The sequence below is a fragment of the Poromitra crassiceps genome (assembly GCF_964638095.1).
Source record: "Poromitra crassiceps genome assembly, chromosome: 2".
In the NCBI taxonomy this organism is placed as follows: Eukaryota; Metazoa; Chordata; class Actinopteri; order Beryciformes; family Melamphaidae; genus Poromitra; species Poromitra crassiceps.
Window position 1 is genome coordinate 11,830,705 of NC_139624.1, and position 16,638 is coordinate 11,847,342.

At 42.9% G+C, this 16,638-nt stretch overlaps 1 protein-coding gene across 1 annotated transcript in view; it reads right to left on the bottom strand.

The window, feature by feature from the left end:
- Window positions 1-928: 928 nt before the first annotated feature.
- Window positions 929-16,638, bottom strand: part of nub1 (negative regulator of ubiquitin-like proteins 1) — a 39,898-nt gene continuing 24,188 nt past the window's right edge. Inside the window, exons 12-14 of the mRNA XM_083656570.1 lie at window positions 6,761-6,841; window positions 5,919-6,114; window positions 929-2,990 (exon numbers count right to left, since the gene is read on the bottom strand). Coding sequence (XP_083512696.1) covers window positions 2,848-2,990; window positions 5,919-6,114; window positions 6,761-6,841 — 420 coding nt within the window. The 3' untranslated portion in view covers window positions 929-2,847. The remainder of the gene's footprint in view (window positions 2,991-5,918; window positions 6,115-6,760; window positions 6,842-16,638) is intronic.

Sequence of the window (16,638 nt, forward strand, 5' to 3'; positions counted from 1 at the left end):
GGGAAAACATGCAACTCACCGTTGACTTCAATGTAAAATAGCGGTACCAAAAAAATCATAGAACAATAACAGAATTCATCTCGTTTATTAATGACACAAAGACACGGTGACCTGACAATATATTACAATTCGTCTGGCCATAGGCCATAGACTTACTTTGACCCATCTAAAATCATGTGACCGATGTATCTTGCGCAGTCTGTAAGGCGAGGTGTAATATATTGTCATGTTATGGTGTCTTTGTGTCATTAATAAACGAGATTGTGTTATTTTTCTATACTTTTTTTTGGTACTGCTATTTTACATGGATGTCAATGGTGAGAGACTTGTGTTTTCCCCCTAAAGGGGGACGAGATCATGTGACGCCTACAAAATGATGTATTGCTGATCTATCGTATCAGAAACCAGGAAAAACCACAGGCTGTGATCACTGCAACCTCCCATAATGCTGGGTGCTCTAAAAGCTAAAGGTTGCAGGGGGGGGGGGTCCTCTATGATCCACTCCACCTGACTAAAGGTTGCAGGGGGGGTGTGGGGTCCTCTATGATCCACTCCACCTGACTAAAGGTTGCAGGGGGGGTGTGGGGTCCTCTATGATCCACTCCACCTGACTAAAGGTTGCAGGGGGGGGGGGTCCTCTATGATCCACTCCACCTGACTAAAGGTTGCAGGGGGGGTGTGGGGTCCTCTATGATCCACTCCACCTGACTAAAGGTTGCAGGGGGGGTGTGGGGTCCTCTATGATCCACTCCACCTGACTAAAGGTTGCAGGGGGGGTGTGGGGTCCTCTATGATCCACTCCACCTGACTAAAGGTTGCAGGGGGGGTGTGGGGTCCTCTATGATCCACTCCACCTGACTAAAGGTTGCAGGGGGGGTGTGGGGTCCTCTATGATCCACTCCACCTGACTAAAGGTTGCAGGGGGGGGGGGGGGGGGTCCTCTATGATCCACTCCACCTGACTAAAGGTTGCAGGGGGGGTGTGGGGTCCTCTATGATCCACTCCACCTGACTAAAGGTTGCAGGGGGGGTGTGGGGTCCTCTATGATCCACTCCACCTGACTAAAGGTTGCAGGGGGGGTGTGGGGTCCTCTATGATCCACTCCACCTGACTAAAGGTTGCAGGGGGGGGGGGGGGGTCCTCTATGATCCACTCCACCTGACTAAAGGTTGCAGGGGGGGTGTGGGGTCCTCTATGATCCACTCCACCTGACTAAAGGTTGCAGGGGGGGTGTGGGGTCCTCTATGATCCACTCCACCTGACTAAAGGTTGCAGGGGGGGTGTGGGGTCCTCTATGATCCACTCCACCTGACTAGAATTGTAACCCCAACTGCTTTCTTGAAGAACCCTCATATGTTGCAAGTACTGCCAGAGTTCACCAAACGCTGATGAAGGGGTTCCTCGAGGATCCGTCCCGGGGTTCCCTCAAGCACTTTCATTTTTCCGAGTGTAACTAATTCCTGGCCAAGTAATCACAATCATTCCTTAAAAAAGGATACGTCCCGCGTGTCTCCCTACAAGCTGCTGCCTCCACCCATGTAAGCAAAGCTTGTTTGTTCTAAATCAACATCAGAGTTCAAGTCAAGCTAATTCCCTGAGCTGTAACCTGTACAGCTAGCTAACTAGGAGCAACAGTTCAGTGAGAGAAGGACGTCCTCCATATGACATGCAGTCAACAAATCCTGGCTAAATAATCACACATCAATCATAACAAAAGTATTAAAAGAAAACTAATTATATATCTTTCAATCAAGCATTGGCAGAGGATTTCCTGATGAACTAAGAAAGAAAAGGTGTTAATCCCCCACCATAGCTCTACCCAATTAAACAAAGACAATGCACACCAAAGCTTCAAAATAAAACTCAATCAACACTCACTGACTGCTGAAAGCTGGTTATCTAGCTGTACAGGTACTTTATAGAGACACTTTTATTTGTCATGTGGGCTCTGATGCACGGAATCCTGATGAAGTCATAGTGTCAAAGCGTATCTAACCGTATTAAACAAAGCTCATGCCCGGCAAAGCTTCAAAATAAAACTCCACAATCACTATACTCACTGACAATGGAATGGTATATTCCAGGCGCACAGGTGCTTAGGAAGGCTGACGCCAGCAATATATTTTATTTTGCAATTGAGCTTCAGTGCACAGATTCCTCGTGAAATCATCAAATTAAAGTTGAAAAGCTATTTATTTCCCTGTCATCTTTCTAGCCCTACTAAACAATCCTTTAATCCCAAAATTAAATGAACATGAACAGGGATTATTGGCATTAGTAAATTCTGAGCTTGGAATGCATACGCCTCTAGCTTTCTTTCTCTCTCTTCTTATTTTTAAATCAAAATTGAGTGACCTACATATTCACCATCTTTGAAAGTTACTTTTTAATATTCAAAAACATAAAAAGTAAGTAACAGTTTCGCGTGTCAAATCTTTGATGCTCAATAATCTCAGAGCTGCACTCTGATCAGACCGACCCTCTTCACTCGCAGTAGAACAGGTGTTTTAACAGGCCATAGCTGGGACTTTTATTTTGAAGTGGGGCTTTGTTTAACCACAGACTATCTTACATTGAACAGGTCCATACTGAGCTTCTTCTTATCTCCGTGGTGATGTCACAGTCACTTTATAACGTAACAAGGGTTTTGTGTTGTGGCTTCTACTGGTTTCTACTTGGACAGGTTAGAAACGTGAGACTGAAGTTTGGTTTTTAACTTTGTAAATGAAATGAAATGAAAGCATTTAAACTTTGGAGTTATTGCTTCAACTGGCTAACATAGTACAGATAAAGACAGGCTAACTTGACGCCTGTGTGCGTGCGTGTGTGTGTGTGTGTGTGCATGTGTCAGACGCTGTGGGTGGAGCCTGTACTCAGGTAGCTCTTCATGGTAGCGATCAGCTCGCTCTCCTCATCCAGCGTCAGATCCAGGTAGTCTTCCTCGTGATGCGAGATGTCCTCCAACACCTCGCTCACCAGCTCACTGTCTTCTGTACACACACACGCACGCACGCACGCACGCACGCACGCACACACACACACACACACACACACACACACACACACACACACACACACACACACACACACACACACACACACACACGGTCAGACAGATCTCTTCTTTAAGCTTGGATTTTCTTATATATCAGACAGCGATTTGTCATTCCTACCTCTAGGCTCTCTCCATTGAGAGAGCCTGGTGACACGAGGTTAGGTATAAGATATGGGTCACTTTTAAAAGTAGATTTAAGCAGAAGTTAAAAAAAATCATATATATTTAAAAAGTCGCATCTGAGCATCAAGACCTGTAGTGTAAATGCAGCATTAAAGTCCCTGGAAACCAGAAATATTTTTTTTACTATTTATCATTTTGAGTTCATAACATCACAGGAACCTATGTTATAAGCCACCAGCCAAATTTGAACGATGATAAACGTCGCAAAGGTCATGGCAAAAGTCATGAGAATCAATTCGATTTTAGAGTGTATTTTCTCCCACGGACTGTGTGGGCGTGTCCCGTCTGCAGCAGGTCTCCTCTCTCTCTCTCTCTCTCTCTCAGAGGAGACCTGCTGGAGGAGACCTGCTCGGAGGAGAACTCTCTCCGTTAACGGAGAGAGAGAGAAGGAGAGAGAGAGAAGGAAAGAGAGATGGAGTGTGTGTGTGTGTTCGCGAGTTGCTCGGCGCATAGCACAGACAGAGAGGGTTTGCAGAGAGGAAGAGATCTCTGCCGCTGCGCTACTGTGTGTGTGTCAGTGTGTGTGTGCGCCCGTGCGTGCATGCGATTCGATTAAATCTTATGACGTGATAAGATCATGCATTTTAGCACCGCGCGCACCGCTCTCTTCAATGAGGAAATGGAAATCCAGACCTTGTAGAAAAGTGTCGATTGTTGGGGTTAGGGTTGAAAGTAATGTCAATTAATTTCTGAGGCACACTCACATAAGACCCTAAATTTAATGCTTAGAAGGTTTTTGTGGATTTTGGTTTCCAGGGACTTTAAGCAGCCTACAGTATAGAGCAGCGCAGGAATGAGTCCTGAAGTATACTTCCGGGTTCGTCAGGGGAAAAGTGAACGGGTTTTAGAATGGGGATTTCACTTAAATGCATAAAATAAGGTCTGTGGTTAACAAAAGATTATGGGAGCGCGAATTTGGGTTCAGCAGGATAATCTTCATAAACGTTAATAACTTTTATGACTTAAGGAACATAAATGTGTTTTTTGTGCCTTGGTAATGGACACTGCCCCGTAATCCTGGTGGAGACAGATTCTGTATCGTTCCATTTGTTTTTCATTTTCTTTATTAGTAGGCTCACTTCTCAACATGGGAACAACATTTTAGTCCTACTCAGAATTTTACGCCCTTTAAATTGGCATTTAAGGGGTTAATTATCATTATAAAGGCACAAAAAGTTAATTATTTTCCATCCCATAAATGCAAAATGGATTTTTTTGGATGGATTAACAGGGCCTGGGATATGTCAATGACTGGCAGCAACATTGAATTTGAGCTATTTTTTATTATTTTGCAATGTCACATTGCTAAGTACACTGTACACAAATCCTATTAGGGACACTTTTTGTCCATTATGTACAGTAAGTACAGTAGTTATGATTATTTGTTGGTCCCTGTTATGAGGGCTGAACTTACATTTTATTCCTATTCAGAATGTTAACCCCTCAAATGCCACTTTACAGTACAGTACAGTACAGTACGCTACACTAAAAAGTACAGTAAAAACACAAAAAGTGAATTATTTTCCTTCCCATAAATGCAAAGTTGATTTTTCTTGGTTTGATTATCATAGCCTGGGGTATGTAAAAGATTGGCTGGAACAGTTTTTTTTGCAGTGTTAGATTGAAGACGAATTCCCCATAGAGACAGTCGGCATATGGGGGGAACGCCCACAAAATGTTATACAGCTGGCGCGTGAGTGGGGTAAAACCGCTCATATATCTCATTGGGCTGACTCACCAAAGGACGGTGCTGCGGCTTTAAACTACAGGTTTGGGGATATAGAGCAGGTACATAGACGTCTGCTCAAATGTGCGTTTACTGCGGTGGTTAAATCCCTGATCGTGTCTGCCTGGGCTGGGCTAGCAGCTAAATACTAACTTTGCTGAATGGAGAGAATGGGAGAATTTACCCCACCCTGACCACGCCCCCAGCCAGCTAACCCAGCGGCTATGACGAGACATCGCCTCAACCTATTGAACAGCATGTAAAAAGGCTATTTGACATACAAAACAGCAAAAAAGTACTTTTTTTTTTTAGTCCCAGCCATTCCCCCCCAAAAAAACACGATCTTACGCATCAGTCCTTTAGTAAAGGCCTCCAATTGATAGGTTCCACTGGGTTTGACTCAGTTCCATCTAGTAGCTGCATATGGAACTGCATGCAGTTGCCATATCTCACCACCAGGTGACCCCAAGCCAAAACATAAAAAATAATCAAACGTAGTAAAAAGTAGTAATTTGAAGCCTTACCATCCGGATGAATGTCTAACATCAGGTAATTGTACGAAATGGCTCTAACATGGTATGAGCTATACTTTTATAACAGACCCCAAACAGACTTGATGGGGCAAATTTCAATTCCTCGCTAGCTCGGCCGCTATGCAGCCTCGCCTGTCCTGCAGTGGGATTTATGACATCACTGATGGTGTCATCAGTGGATTTATGACATCACTGATGGTGTCATCAGTGGATTTATGACATCCCTGATGATGTCATCAGTGGATTTATGACATCCCTGATGTCGTCATCAGTGGGACAGACAGACAGAGCCCCAGCTCCCATTTATATACTGATGATGATGATGCAGCGTATAGTGGTTGTGTGTGTGTGTGTGTGTGTGTGTGTGTGTGTGTGTGTGTGTGTGTGTGTGTGTGTGTGTGTGTGTGTGTGTGTGTCCCACCTGTGGACTCAGACGAGGTGCTGGGCTCCTCCGGGGAGGAGTTGGCGGAGGAGGAGGAGGAGGGGGGGAGGGCCGGGGGAGGGTTGGAGGCGAGGCCCGGGTCAGCCAGCAGCAGCTGAGTCGCTGATTGGACGTCTCCGTCTGTCAATCTGAGGGCTATCTCAGACTCCGCCTGATCAAAACCCAGATACAACAACTGCAAAGAGAGAGAGAGAGACACACACACACACACACAGATGGGGAGAGAGAGAAGTGAGTCTGTGAAATTTTGATAAATTCTGCTGTTTCATTACATCTAGAAATATGGCGTGCTCATTTCTAGCACGTGTCGTGCGCTCGCCTTCTCAACTGTTCAACTGTTCAACAGCGTCAGCTAGTGAAAGAACACAAGTAACGTTCCATTATGCTTGCTCGAGATAAATACATGTAGTCACAGATGTATGAAGAAGCATAAAGCTTAAAACTCTAAATCCATTTTGGTATCAGGGGTTTTAGATGTCACCCGATATGCGATGGACATCGGTTATGCTCATCTTTGGTAGCTCCTGGAGGCATCTTGTATAAAATAGCGCCACATTCAAAAAGGATAATCAAATCAAAACAGTAAAAACAAATGTGATCTTAGTGATGTACATGTTACAGGAAATCGCCGCCTAGGCAGCGGAAGCGGAGAGTATCGTATTCCAGTTTGGTCACGTGACCTTCAGCATGAGGCCTATTGATGTTGGGTTTGAAGTGGGCATGCTTATGCTCCAGACTTATTACACAACCAATCAGGCTGAAGTGCATCACATTTGGCTGGGTGGTTAATTTAAGTTCAGCTGTAGAGTTCAGTGGCTTACCTGCTCCACCTTCTCTGGACTCACAGCTGCCTCTGTGTTGTTATTGGTGGCCTGGGCAGCCTGGGCGGCGTCAAGGAGGATCTGTCAGGAGAGAAGAGACAACAACACATACTGATGATACATGCAGCACTTCACTTTGTGTAGGCAATCACATGGAAAGAGAAGGATGAGAGGAAGTGACACAACTGTCACAGCTAGGGCTGGCACGGATCAGAAAACCCACGGATCGGATCGCGTGACGGATTTTGAGCCACGGATCACGGATTTTTCGGATCAGCAAAAAAAAAAAATCTCCGATTTTTTTCTCTCAAAATTAGATTTTCGATTAGATTTTACTATTATACTTCTCTAACCATTTGTTGCCCTGCACAGCTCAAAAATAAAAAAAAATAAGTGAGACAATTTATGCTTTTACTCTGAAGGCAGAACAACCCAACTTCCTGTTTCAGCGTGGCGCTGCTATGCCTAACTTCCTGGCTGTTACTTGCTAACCTGCAGTCACTTGACACGGGTGGTACAGACCGGGTGAGTCTGGAAACATAACGTTGATGCTACGTTAACTCATTGAGTGCCAGCCACTTTTGGAAAACGGATGCTCCCAGTGCCAGCCCTTTCAGAGCGTTTTCAGTGATTTCTCGAGGCTGTTGGAATTGATCCAAGTTTCCTTAAGGTCAAAGATCCTCCTCATAGAATTAGGAGGGGAAAATGGTTTGCAGACAGGTCCCCTGTCCCCATTTGACATTTCTGCTGAGGTCACACACAAAAGTGTCGACAGTTCAGTTATCTAAAGTAAGATGAACGTTTATTTCTATGCCTATTGTGGTTAAGAGGTGTTGCGTCGTCTCTCGTCTCAGTAAAGGCGTTGTGGTTAAGGTGCCGTCTTTTAGTCCCCATGAAGACATAAAGAACAGAGGTTAAGCATGCATGGTTTAACCACAGGGTTTTTCCACTAGTTTCGTTATACGCCTGTGACGCATGATATGCATTTTGAGAGCTGACGCCTGTGACGTATGAGATGCTGAATGTGTGTGTGTAGGTGTGTGCACAGGATGTTCTCTGAGTGTGTGCGTGTATGTGTGTGCGCAGGACGTTCTGTGTGCATATGTATGTATGTGCACGTACACAGTTTGAGCCACCTGTTTGCACACCCCCCAGGAAGATAAGCACCCAATGAGAATAGCGAAATTGGCAATCTGCATACCCACACATGGAAACTCCCCTATTAAGATCCAGCCTCTAATTTGATTGTATATAAACCACTGCTTGATGAAATAAAGATTGCTTCTTCATTGGAGGAGACCTGAACTTCAGTCCAAGACTTGGTGTCGTTTCTTCACTTTCACTTTTACTCTCCACCAGAATTAACGAACACGGGAAATTGAGTCATCTTGATTGCAAATCCTTTTTCCATCTAATTGATTGGTCAACTTTGCTAATTTCTAATAGTTGGTGACCCCGACGTTCTCTGAGTAGGAGAGACTTCGATCTTTCTTTGGGCATCAGACCTCTGACAAGGGTGGCCGCCTCGTCCAAGGTAAGCGGAGCCTATTATATTGAAGTCTGCACTTTGGCATATGTAAATCGGTCTGATGCTCAGAGGATTGATTGAAGGTAGGAGTGTGAATTGCCGACATTAAATCTGGAGAATAAATTATATATAGGACATTTTTACCTAACTGAGTAGGAGTAATAGCCTAATATTCCAGGGATAGTGCGGGGGTTTGACCAAGCTACGGGCTTGAAAGACAATCAAACACTAGGAATAGTTCCAGGATAGCGCGGGGGTTTGACCAAGCTACGGGCTTGAAAGACAATCAAACGCTAGGGACATAGGGACAGTTTCACGGGAAAGTGTGGGGGTTTGACCTGGCTAAGGGCTTGGAAGATGATCAAGCACTAGAAACGTTTTTCTGATAATCTGTAAAACTGTATTTGTCTAACCAATTACTGTGGAGGGATTTCAGAAGTCTGTTGATAGTGCTCTAAGTTAGCACTGACTCTGAAACTGTGTGTAATTGAAAGTGATATTTAAAAGAACTGTTAGCACACGCTAACGAGTGACTATCGGTGTTGCACGGTCACAGTGTTTGGGAGAACATCCTGGAAAGCATTTCTGGATGGTTCTAAAACCCTATACAATCGAGCGGTGAGAGCTGGTTACCGAGGTATGAAACAAAGTGTGAAACTCGGCCAGTAACCAGTAAACTCACTAGAAGCTTCTTGATTGAACACTAAGGTTCTGAGCATTGCGACTCAAAATCACTTTCATTACTGGCGTGTGTCAAGCCCAGAGGTTGCAGGGTTTGACCAGGGAGGGCACAGAAGAGGTCCTCAGAAGCTGGAAGATAACTAAACAACTCTGGCAGGAGAAATAAATAGCTGTGCTTAGTAATTATTTCTTAAAGAGGATAATATTTAGAGCTGTTTTTCCTAAAGCGCGAGAATGTGGGGTAATAGGAGAGTACATTTAAAAATGACGACATAAGTTTTTTTTTGAATGTGAAAGTGAAATTTGGCACGCTGCTGTGTGTAGAGTGAGTAGTTTAGCACACACACACACACTTGGATACCTTAAGTTAGGAGTCTAGCCGAAATAACAGATTCTGACCAGTACATACCGGTGGCTTATACCCTACGGTGGGAATCCCTTGACGGGAGCTGGCATCTGTGAAAAGGCCCAAGACTCCTCTCTTAGAGTACGGCGTGGCGTCTACACTCATAAAAATAAAATTTTATTAAAATTTAGAATTCATCCAAATTTATTTTTAATAATTATTTCACATACCTCATAACAGAAGATATAGTGTGCCAAAATCTAGGGGGAAATAGAATAGTACAAAGAGTAGAACGATTGAGTCAAAATAATTTGTTCCTTACAGTAGTGTCAGAAAATAATTTTTTTTTAAAATTCTTCTAAGTTTAATTTTATAAGTATTTCCTATACCTCATAGTATTTAGATATATCGTTCCGGGATCTAGGGGAAAACAGGATTGTAGAGAGGGTGGAACAACTGAGACAGTCCGAAGGTCCGACAGTCCGACGGTCCGACAGTCCGAAGGTCCGACAGTCCGACAGTCCGACAGTCCGAAGGTCCGACAGTCCGACAGTCCGAATGTCCGATAGTCCGAAGGTCCGATAGTCCGATAGTCCGATAGTCCGATAGTCCGATAATAGTCCTGGTATAGACAATAGGATTCCATTGCTTGTGTGTCTGGACTGAAGCAAGATGAACGAGGAAAAAACTCGTTAGATTTAGGATCAAAACCGCAGGGAGATTGAAGTACATTTTCTGTATAACATAGAGGGATAAATAAATTGTGTAATTAGCCACACTCCTGGATTTGGAGAGGGAGTGCAGTTGGGCTCAAAGTGACAGTTCGATTCTGACAAGGGACGCCTTGTCAGAGTAAAACTGACAATTGACGGGGGTGAAGTGATTTTATATGCCTGCCTTGATAATTTTTATTAAAATAGGGGGAGTTTTAGAAACCACAATAACAGGGTGGCATGTGTGGAGTATTATTCATTGCGAGAATGCCACGGTAATCGGCTATTTTGAAACACATTCAATAGAGAGGTTTTACTGCAAAATAGTCGAACTTTCAAATTGGATGGATATAGAGTTTTCATTAATAGAACTACTGATTCTCCCGGCGCTTCATTGTATTATAGGAAGACATTAGAAGTGAAAGTAAGTTGTTCTTGAAGGGACATATAACAGCGGGTGTAGTGTTCTCAGAAGGAAGCGGCTGCGGCAAGCGTGGCTCTTGTGGCGACCTTTGATGTGGTTATAGAGAGTTGAGAATAGGTTCATTGAGAAATACTGTACTATTGACAGTGAACTTTGAGATTTTTGATAGAAACCGGAGCGAGTTTAAATAAAATAATTTGAATGCCCTGTTTAGCCATATAAATTAGAACTCAAACAAAATTAGGAGGAATAGGAGTATGAGAGATTGCCTCTGATATGCTAAAAATAGAAATGTGGCAGAAACGCTCAATTCTGCTGTTGCTAATAGTAACGATCATATCTATGTCAGATCCTAAACTGCATATTCTGGATAATCCGTCGGGGGAGGTGAAAATTCCGTTTGGGTCGTATTTTACTCTGGAATGTAGTTTTAAAGCCGAGCGTAAAGTTAGGGTAAATTGGTGTTTTAACAGAGTGGGAACTCCAGGATACTGCCAACACAGACTTTCCACTGAAGTGTATAACAACTCTGTGAAGCAGAGTCAAGGGGAGGCGGGTGTAATTACTTCTAATTACACGTTATCAAATGTTAGATACGGGCACAGCGGACAGTATTTTTGCCATGTCATAATAGAGATTCCCCTTTTAAAAGAAGCGATTAGCAACGGAACGAGGGTAGTGGTTATTGAACCGGTCCTTACAACAGATGTTGTTCTGCTCCAGTCCTGGAGATTTTTGGTGGCGATGGGGGTGATAAACCCTATCCTAATTGCATTATTAGTAACTATTTGGGTCATACTGAAAAGATGGGTTAAGCGTAGACATATCGAACAGTCAATATACGCGATTATGCGCCCTGTGCGGATGGCGAGTAACTATGCAAACAGACAGGTCGTGTGATGCTAAAGCAGTTAGCCATTTAGCATGAACTATGCAACAAGTTAAATAATAACGAACTAAATTATATTTTAAGTCCGTCGGGTAAAGTAGCGAAAAGCGCTAATCGAGAATCGAGAAACGGTGTTAGATTCTCCGGCTGACATACCCCGGATGTTGATTGTATAGGCGGGGTCAAGATGGACGAGGATGCGCGTGCGTGTATCTGTGATGTGAGCAAAGAAGGCAACTAGAGAGTAGCGGGTGTGGAGTTCCTGATGGCGGAAGTGCCTACAGAATGACGTGGTGTAGTTTTGCTGGTGGAGGCAGAGAACAGGCACGGTTGTACAGGCACAGGAGAGAGACAACAGCATGTTTGAGAATAAGGAAACGGAGTGTTTGAGAGAGCGAAAGGAATGGGGTTGCAGCGTGTGAATAATCATGTGTGATTGTTATTGTGTTGTAATGATTGATTGGTTGAGGAGTGAATGGAGTGGGAGTTGATCAGTGCTGATTAATGCGGGCTGATCGGTCATTGTTGAATGGAGGAGGAATGGGGTTGAGTATTGATAGTGGGTTGATTAGTTTAGATCGACAAGGGGGAACGCGGCTTTCAGTGATCGAAGTTCCCGCCCCATGTGAGAGCATCAGCTGCTAACTGATCAGGCACGGTCGCCCCTGTGCCTCCGGCGTTTGTTGTCCTCATTGGGGACTATGCTGCTAAAACTGGAGGCACGGTTTACTTTGTTGGCTGAATGGAGTTGAGTGTTGTATCATTTGGTGAATTGTGGAGTGCATGGGTAAAAAGATGAACACACAGTGCTTCGTGGGTCCCCTGTGTCCGTTTCCTGTGTGGCTCGGTTAAGTCTCAGCAGAAACACATTGTCACATATAATAAGTTATGGAAAATAAAATAGATTTAACCGGGAAATTAATTACAACGGTGGGGAACACTGAATTCTGCACATTATATAGATAGTAATACTCACTGAATAGAAAGTTTGCAGAAACTCATAGGAGACTAACAGACATACGATGAGTTTGCTTAGTTGACAAATTTGCATAAATGGAGGCTTTGTTGATTAACTTGAGAATTCCCTCCGTTATCTCTATAAAGGAACTAACACAAACCCAGGTAAAATACACCAACATTTTTCCGTTTGAGATGAGCTACACATAGCGAAATTTACACTAGGAGACGGGAAGAGGGTTCAAAATTTTGTCTATGAATTAAGACAATGACTTTTTAGGACAAGACTGTCCTTGGGTGCATTTGAAGTATGTAAACAATGTTGACTGTTACTGTTCCATCTAGAGGTCTTGCCAGCCTCCACACACTAGTGAACTGGGAGGTCTAGCCATCCTCCATGAAGTCTTGATCACAGACATGTCACAAAACCACAAAGTCTGTACATTGAAAACGCTGTAAGCTTGAAATGCACCCCAGGGAGCCATCTAGTCTAAGGAGAAAGTCATTAAAACCAAATGTAAAGGATTGGGGAGGGGGTCACATTTCAAACATCATCTGCTGAAGAGACTTATTGTCGTAATTAAAATAGTTTGTCTGAAAACAGGCACACTGTGAGATAATGCTGGGTGTAGATGTCATACAGGAAACTTTCACCAAAGCACTACACTTAAGCTAGTTCAGTAAATGACTAGAGAGAAAAAATCAGTGTCATGTCATGGAGTGAGATTATATTTGTTATAGGTTTGTGTTGATTCTTTTTGAGGTCACAAATTCCGATCTTTTGACTACAATTTTAAGGTGCGGCTTTTAATTTTACATAATGAGGATCTAAGTAAATTTTCATGCATTCGTTGTATAAATTGGGACAAGAGGGCAGAGTTTGGGAACTGGGGTATGGGAAGAAATAATATGACGAATTAGGAAAGGTTAGCTGATGATGGGTCAAGTGTGTTGATGTTGAGATTTGACTGTGTCTGTTTTTGTACACAGGAAGTGGAGACATCGGGGAACCAGGAGACTGGAAAATTACCTAAGACTGTTAGTTTAGTGGACCAGACGCGCCGAAAAGATGGAGTCACTACCTCCTTTCCCAATTCACAATGGTCCAGACAGCACTGTCCACTATCTTTCAGACGGATCGAGCGTTGAAGCGGTCGATTTTAATAGACCCTCGAGGGTTACTGTTGAGGTGGCGCTGATCCGATTGCCCCCCGGTATCGTCGTAAGCTGGAACGTGGAGGAAGAGTACAATTTAGAGCCCCCGATGGAAGATTACACTGTTTACATGACTTGGGAAACGGGAAAAGGAAACGGTATCTTCCGTAATTGGAAGTCTAGGGGAGTGGTAAAGTGTTTGCAGCTTCCGATGTATGTGGTGGCTGCCCGTTGCAGGCCAGGGTTTACGGCCGGTTTCACTGTAGTGGGAAGAGACGTTTTTGGTAGACATGGTTCGTTTAGTAAGGTGGCATGGGCTTTGATGCCTGAGTAGGAGTTTGGAGATATGTCAATCATCTATGCACAAAGAGGGCGGTGCCTCGAGCCGGCCAGGATAGTCAGTATAACAGTTGCGATAATAAGTGAAGGGTACGTTTAAAATGATTCAAATTGCAATGCTAATGGAGTACAGGCTATGTTACAGAATGAAAGGAAAGATCAGTTTTGCTGCGGAGTTGAGTAAGTAGTTATACATCTTTGTTAAAGGTGTATAAAGAGGGATTGATGGGATTTCTCACGTTCCTTTCCTCATTCAGGTATCCGGCTTCGAATGGGACACAGATGCCAATCTCAGGCAGAGATAATGTTATTTTGAATGTTTTTAAGCTTAGTTATGCTCATGTGCAAGATTATGGATGTCGAAAGTCAAGTATGTAGTATGTTCCTCAGTTTTCTGATATTTAATCATGTAATATGTATTTTCATCTTGAAATACATTATGCTAATTCAATTATATATTTTATTATGTTTTAAATATGTTATTTTTGAAATACACATTTTGATGCTCTATTGTTTCATGTGACCTCTGCTCCACTGTCATCGGGCGGTGTTTTGCTGCAAAGATCTCTTGCAGGGTCTCCTGCAAGCGTATGGTGCAGCTCACCGGGGCCAAAAGTTCATTCAGGCGTATATCAGTCGCTATCGAAACTAACAGACGTCTGTATGTATTTGATGTGGTTTTGACCGCATGGAAAGAGCGCATCGTGTAGATTATCCAGCAAACGAAGATGTCTCTAAAAAACTCCGTAGAAGAGAGGGGGGGGAGTTTCCACATCCTGCCCACAATAAAACCTGCAGCTACTTGTGTCTAGAGGGTCACCGAAAGATCACTTTTAACAGTTCATTAACTCTCACCTAATTAAGTTAAAATTAGGATAAAATAATAGAAAGCATGTGTGTATTAATCTTTTCTTCCATAGGTGAATTGATTTAACAAATAACATATTGTAACGTATCGTGATACGCCAAGGAACGGAGAGTTGTAGTTGGTACAGGTTAAGATGCTTATATTCAGCAGTTGCAGAAGGGAAATCAGAGTGAGGAAGCCTTTAGGGCAGTCCACCAGCAGCTCAAAGCAAAACGCTGGACCAATCGTTGAGAGACAGATGCTGTTGCTAAATCATGGAAGAAATGGAGTCAGACTGGAATGGGAAGAAGAAGGAGATGAACCGGTGTGAGGTAAAGACAGAATAGTGTAGAGAGGGACAGAAACGCCGTAACCTTGTGACATGGGGTTACAAGCTTCCTAGATTTGTGCTCCTCACAAAAGATGTAAAAACAGGTGTACCGGCTGGGACCTGAGGTTATGAAAATAATATAGGCAGTTGAGTGAGGCCAACTGGCCTTAGAGCGTGGAAAATATATTGTTTCTTTATCATTTTATACTTTTATACTCTTAAAACAAAAAGCTTGCTAAAACAAAATTAAGGGGACTCTTGTAGGACTCTTGAAAAAGTCAATCTATGCAATATTGAATTTTATAGTTTATAATAGACTTTTGTTGTTTTTAGGAACATTGAATGTACCACAGACCCACAGGATACATCAACAAGGTTTCTCCTGAAAATAAAAACAGGTCTCCGGGAGTTTTTACCGAGTTGATGTGCTCTTGGGCGAAGTGAACAGTCTAAGATGTATGATGTGGTTGTATGTTTCTATTTTCTTAATTCTTATACTTTTATGTTATTAACATTGTGTATGTTTTTATATTTTTAATATTTTTATTAAAATATTTGTTTCACTCAGAATTTAAATGAAGACACAACTATTACAGAGCGGTAGGAATAGAAGGATCTCTGAAAGGTCATAACGATGGCCTGGATGGTGGAAGAAATCTCATAGATTCACTGAGGCAGTGTTTACATAGTCCTTGGAAATATGGAGCTTGAAGACAAGAGGTCATGAATCCTGGAACAGATTTATTTGAGTTGTGTATTTTTATACTATGATTATTGGATTTTATTTTATCTTTATTTTTATAATATCTTTTTAATATGTTTAAAATGCTGCTATAAAATTGAAGGGTTAGGACAAAATACAGGTAAATGATTATTGATTTAGATTGGATAAATTCAACTATTTAGTTACATAAGTAAATCATGTAAACAGGGGGTCTGTTGGAATTGATCCAAGTTTCCTTAAGGTCAAAGATCCTCCTCATAGAATTAGGAGGGGAAAATGGTTTGCAGACAGGTCCCCTGTCCCCATTTGACATTTCTGCTGAGGTCACACACAAAAGTGTCGACAGTTCAGTTATCTAAAGTAAGATGAACGTTTATTTCTATGCCTATTGTGGTTAAGAGGTGTTGCGTCGTCTCTCGTCTCAGTAAAGGCGTTGTGGTTAAGGTGCCGTCTTTTAGTCCCCATGAAGACATAAAGAACAGAGGTTAAGCATGCATGGTTTAACCACAGGGTTTTTCCACTAGTTTCGTTATACGCCTGTGACGCATGATATGCATTTTGAGAGCTGACGCCTGTGACGTATGAGATGCTGAATGTGTGTGTGTAGGTGTGTGCACAGGATGTTCTCTGAGTGTGTGCGTGTATGTGTGTGCGCAGGACGTTCTGTGTGCATATGTATGTATGTGCACGTACACAGTTTGAGCCACCTGTTTGCACACCCCCCAGGAAGATAAGCACCCAATGAGAATAGCGAAATTGGCAATCTGCATACCCACACATGGAAACTCCCCTATTAAGATCCAGCCTCTAATTTGATTGTATATAAACCACTGCTTGATGAAATAAAGATTGCTTCTTCATTGGAGGAGACCTGAACTTCAGTCCAAGACTTGGTGTCGTTTCTTCACTTTCACTTTTACTCTCCACCAGAATTAACGAACACG